Source organism: Hypanus sabinus, chromosome 7 (assembly GCF_030144855.1).
Source record: "Hypanus sabinus isolate sHypSab1 chromosome 7, sHypSab1.hap1, whole genome shotgun sequence".
NCBI lineage: Eukaryota > Metazoa > Chordata > Chondrichthyes > Myliobatiformes > Dasyatidae > Hypanus > Hypanus sabinus.
Window position 1 is genome coordinate 88373988 of NC_082712.1, and position 5728 is coordinate 88379715.

At 49.3% G+C, this 5728-nt stretch overlaps 1 protein-coding gene across 2 annotated transcripts in view; it reads right to left on the reverse strand.

The window, feature by feature from the left end:
• Nucleotides 1-3760, reverse strand: part of LOC132396361 (serine protease 52-like) — an 8584-nt gene extending 4824 nt beyond the window's left edge. The window contains exons 1-2 of one of the 2 annotated variants that reach the window (XM_059973875.1): nt 3229-3760; nt 2863-3119 (exon numbers count right to left, since the gene is read on the reverse strand). In XM_059973875.1, coding sequence (XP_059829858.1) covers nt 2863-3097 — 235 coding nt within the window. In that variant the 5' untranslated portion in view covers nt 3098-3119; nt 3229-3760. Of the gene's footprint in view, nt 1-2862 lie in introns of both variants that reach the window. The other variant, XM_059973874.1, reaches the window with a different exon arrangement.
• Nucleotides 3761-5728: the final 1968 nt, after the last annotated feature.

A 5728-nucleotide genomic window follows, 5' to 3' on the forward strand; every position in this document is an offset into this window, starting at 1 on the left:
TGTAGTTGAGTCATCCCATGTTTCCCTGTCTGAAAGACTCCCAAAGCAGTATCTAGAGGACATTGAAACACTCTGGACCACACTGAAGACCACCATCCTTGATACTTGTAAAACATCATTGGATACAAGACCAGGAGAAACAAAGATTCATTTGATGAAAATGACAGTGAAATAGAAGAGCTATTCAACAACAAAGGGAAAGTTTTCTGTGCCTGGCAGAAGGACTTCAACTCAAGGCAAAAAGCAAAGCCCACTCCAAAGCTAAGGCTGTAATCCAGCATAGAATAAGGAAAGTAAAGAGCCAGAGGTGGACTGAGAAGGGCCTAGAAATACAGCAGCTTGCTGACTCTGGTGATATCAGGGGTTTCTTTATTGCCACTGAGGCAGTGTACGGCCCAAACCATTGAGGCCTAAATTTGCTTCACTCCGAAGATGGACAGGGGCTGCTGAAGGAGAATGATGCCATCAACTCTTGATGGAAAGAACACTTTCAGGAACTACTTAATCATAACACTGCTGTTAACATTGAAGTCATCAAACAGTTCCCACAACGACCCATGAAGGAGGACATGAGTAAACCTCCTACTATCAAAGAGGTGCAGACGGCTTGCAAGAAATTGAGGAACAACAAGGCCACTGGGCCTGTTGGAATTCCAGCAGAAATACTCAAGGTAGGTGGCACAGAACTTTTAAATCATATTCATGACCTGCTTGTCAAGATCTGGGACCAGGCGAAAGTTTCATCTGAACTCAGGGACACCCTGATTGTCACATTCTTCAGTAAGGGTGGCAAAGCTGACTGTGGAAACTATTGAAGCATCTACCTCCTCTCTACAACAGGAAAGGTACTCACTCGAATTTTATGCGACTGGCTTTCACCTAGCAGAAGATCTCCTGCCTGTCCAGCCAGAGGGACATTCTGCATGATTTTTACAGTATGTCAGTTGCAGAAGAAAGCCCGGAACAAAGTCTTCCAATTTATATGGCCTTCATATACCTTACAAAAGCATTTGACTTGGTAAATCGTCCTACTCTTTGAAGGTACTGTCCAAAATCGAGTGCCCAGAGAAATACCTCAAGATCCTGCAACCTCAAGACCCAATGATATGAGTGCTACAGTCATCAGTAGCAGTGGCTCTGAAACAGCACCTTTTAATGTTGAGACTAGGGTCAAACGGGGTGCATCATTGCCCCAGCTCTGTTTGTAGCTTTCATTGCAACCATTCTTCACCACACAGGGCAAGATCTCCCACAAGGAGACCAGATGCTCAATAGGACAGATGGTTGGGGGGGGGGGAGGGGAGACCTCTTTAATTTTAACAGGTTGAAGGCAAAGAGCAAAGTGTCAACTACTTCAATCATGGAGACGGCCACACCATCGTAGCTGACTCTGAGGAGGATCTGCAGAGCGTAATGGAGTTTAATAGATTTTGCTGGAGCATATAAACTCCTGGGACTTGATCTAAGTATCAAGAAAACCCAAGTCCTGCACAAACCTGCTCCAGATCATGCTCCTAAACCTCAGCTATCCAAGCTGACAACATCCCTCTGCAGAACACTATGCATTTCCCATACCTTGGCAGCCTTCTTTCTTCGAGAGCCAACACTGATGTTGAAGTAAAATAACAGAATAAACAGTGCGAGTGAAGGCTCTGTGAGGCTGAGAAAGAGGGTTTTAGAAGACCGGGATGTCAAGACCAACACTAAGCTTCTGGTCTATAAAGCTACGGTCCTCCCCTCCTTGCTATATGGAGTGGAGCCATGGACAACATACAGCAGGCACATAAAATCCCTGAAAGACTCTGAGAGGTAGCTGGAAGAACAGGTATGCTAACTCCAGCATCCTGGAGGAAACTAACATCAACTCCATAGCCACAAACATGACTCGACACCAATTGCGATGGGTCGGCCACATCACCCGTATGCCTGACTCCCGCCTCCCCAAACAACTCCTGTTTAGCCAACTTCAGGATGCAAACCATACTCCTGGAAGGCAGCAAAAGTAGATCAAAGACAATATCAAGACGCACCTGAGGAGACGCCATGTCAACTTGAATAGATGGGAGAAATTAGCACAGGACAGGAAAAGCTGGAGAAGGACTGTCTATTGCACAGCTTGAAGAATATCTCCACTGTGCTGCTGAGATGAAACAGCTTCAATGTGAGGATAGAAAGGCCCAACCAGCTACATCCACCATCACCTCAATGGCCTACACCTGCCAACACTGCAATAGGACTTGGGGATCACGGATCGGCCCCTTCAGTCATCTCAAGACCCTCAAGTGACCAGGTCGAGCACCAGCAGAAGATTCATATGCAACTACCAGTGATCACTGACTGCTTGCATGTGTGTGTGCTCTAAATATAAAATCGAATTTCCTGGATTGGAACCCCGTGTTAAACTCACTCTCCAGCATCTCACTTAATCCCTGGAGGGATGCCAGCCCGTACCTCCAAAGGGGATTTTCTGTATATAAATCACTGAAACCCTGGATCAAATCCCAGCCTGTACTTCATTCCCAGATATTCCATATATAATGATCAAATTCCTCGATGAAACTTTAGCCTGTAACTCACTCCCAGTCATGTCCCTGAACACCTGGATATAATCCCTGCTTGTAACTCATTCCCAGCTATTCTGCATATAGACCAACAAATTCCGAGATGAGATCCCAGCCTATAACTCACACCCTGAAGCATCGGAATAGATCCAACCTTGCTCACTGTTACAGAACAGGAGACCCCCAGAACGCCAGCCTGTGACTTTCTCCCAGGAATCTCCAAGCCCCCGAATTGGTCCCCAGCCCCGTGAGTAACTCCTGGCCATTCCCATGACTCTTGCAAGTCTGGGTGTGTCCTTACCGTTTCTGGTCACACCCCATCCGATGACGAAGCAGGGAGCCCAGGAGCTGATGTTTGTCTCCATGCTCGGAGGCAGGAGAACCGGCTCCTGGTTCTTGTGGAACGCGATCTGTGGCTTCACCAGCAGCAAGGCTATGTCGTTGTCAAAGGTGGAGAGGTTGAAGCCAGGATGAACGATGACCCTGGTCACTCTGTGCCGCTCCCCACTGTACCGCCTAAGGATGTTGGTCCCCATCTCCACCGAGATGTGATTGGCCCTGCACAGGAGAGGTCATTATCATTTGCCACCGTCGTGATTCCCTCCTCTACATGGACACATTAGACAAACTACAGAATAACAATCTGGGAATTGATAACAGTACGAACACTCAGCAGGGCACTAGGGATGGAAGGGATCTCGGTAGTCCCAAAGCCTGGAACCTTTCTTTCTTCCTTTCTTCTGGAAAGGAACAATGTATCAGCAGTTTCAACATGGAAAAGATTTGTCAACAGACAACGGCCAGTGCACAAATATTTGCTGAGAGAGAGGGAATGAGAGACACTGGTCAGTGTACAGATATCCTGACAGAAAGGAACTGAGAGACACCAGTCAGTGTACAGATATCCTCTGAGAGAGAGGGACTGAGAGACACTGGTCAGTGTACAGGTATCCCCTGAGAGAGAGTGGGACTGAGAGACACCGGTCAGTGTACAGATATCCTGAGAGAGAGGGACTGAGAGAAACCAGTCAGTGTACAGATATCCCCTGAGAGAGAGGGACTGAGAGACACCGGTCAGTGTACAGATATCCCATGAGAGAGAGGGACTGAGAGACACCGGTCAGTGTACAGATATCCCCTGAGAGAGAGGGACTGAGAGACACCGGTCAGTGTACAGATATCCCCGGAGAGAGAGGGACTGAGAGACACCGGCCAGTGTACAGATATCCCCTGAGAGAGAGAGGGCCTGAGAGACACCAATCAGTGTAAAGATCTCCCCCTGAGAGAGAGGGACTGAGAGACACCGGTCAGTGTACAGATATCCTGAGAGAGAGGGACGGAGAGACACCAGTCAGTGTACAGATATCCCTTGAGAGAGAGGGATGGAGAGACACCAGTCAGTGTACAGATATCCCTTGAGAGAGAGGGACGGAGAGACACCAGTCAGTATACAGATATCCCCTGAGAGAGAGGGACTGAGAGAAACCGGTCAGTGTACAGATATCCCCCGAGAGAGAATAACTGAGTGACACCGGTCAGTTTACAGATATCCCCTGAGAGAGAGGGACTGAGTGACACCGGTCAGTTTACAGATCGCACCATGGGAGAGAGGGACTGAGAGACACCGGTCAGTGTACGGATATCCCCTGAGAGAGAGGGACTGAGAGACACCGGTCAGTGCACAGATATCGCCCGAAGAGTGAGGGACTGAGAGCCACCGATCAGTGTACAGATATCACGTGAGAGACACGGTCAGGGTACAGACACCGCCTGACAGAGAGGGACTGAGAGACACCGGTCAGTGTACAGATATCCCCTTATAGAGAGGGACTGAGAGCCACCAGTCAGTGTACAGAAATCCCCCTGAGAGCGAGGGACTGAGAGACACCGGTCAGTGTACAGATATCCCCTGAGAGAGAGGGACTGAGAGACACCAGTCAGTGTACAGATATCCCCCGAGAGAGAGGGACTGAGAGACACGGGACAGTGAACAGATATCCCCTGAGAGGGAGGGACTGAGAGACACTTGTCAGTGTACAGATATCCCCTTGTGAGAGAGGGACTGAGAGACACTTGTCAGTGTAAAGATATCCCCCTGAGAGAGAGGGACTGAGATATACCGGTCAGTGTACAGATATATCCTGAGAGAGAGGGACTGAGAGACACCTGTCAGTGTACAGATATCCCCTGAGAGAGAGGGACTGAGAGACACCGGTCAGTGTACAGATATCCTGAGAGAGAGGGACGGAGAGACACCGGTCAGTGTACAGATATCCCCTGAGAGAGAGGGACGGAGAGACACCAGTCAGTGTACAGATATCCCTTGAGAGAGAGGGACGGAGAGACACCGGTCAGTGTACAGATATCCCCTGAGAGAGAGGGACTGAGAGACACCGGTCAGTGTACAGGTATCCCCTGAGAGAGAGGGACTGAGAGAAACCAGTCAGTGTTCAGATATCCCCTGAGAGAGAGGGACTGAGAGACACCGGTCAGTATACGGATATCCCCTGAGAGAGAGGGACTGAGAGACACCGGTCAGTGCACAGATATCCCGTGAGAGACACGGTCAGGGTACAGACACCCCCTGACAGAGAGGGACTGAGAGACACCGGTCAGTGTACAGATATCCCCTTATAGAGAGGGACTGAGAGCCACCAGTCAGTGTACAGAAATCCCCCTGAGAGAGAGAGGGCCTGAGAGACACCAATCAGTGTAAAGATCTCCCCCTGAGAGAGAGGGACTGAGAGACACCGGTCAGTGTACAGATCTCCCTCTGAGAGAGAGGGACTGAGAGACACTTGTCAGTGTACTGATATCCCCTTGTGAGAGAGGGACTGAGAGACACCGGTCAGTGTACAGATATCCCCTGAGGCAGAGGGACTGAGAGACACCGGTCAGTGTACAGATATTCCCCTGAGAGAGAGGGACTGAGAAACACCAGTCAGTGCACATATATCCCCGGAGAGAGAGGGACAGAGTGACACTGGTTAGTGTACAGAAATCCCCCTGAGAGAGAAGGACTGAGAGACACCAGACAGTGTACAGATATACTCTGAGAGAGAGGGACTGAGAGAAACTTGTCAGTGTAAAGATATCCCCCTGAGAGAGAGGGACTGTGATATACCGGTCAGTGTACAGATATATCCTGAGAGAGAGGGACTGAGAGA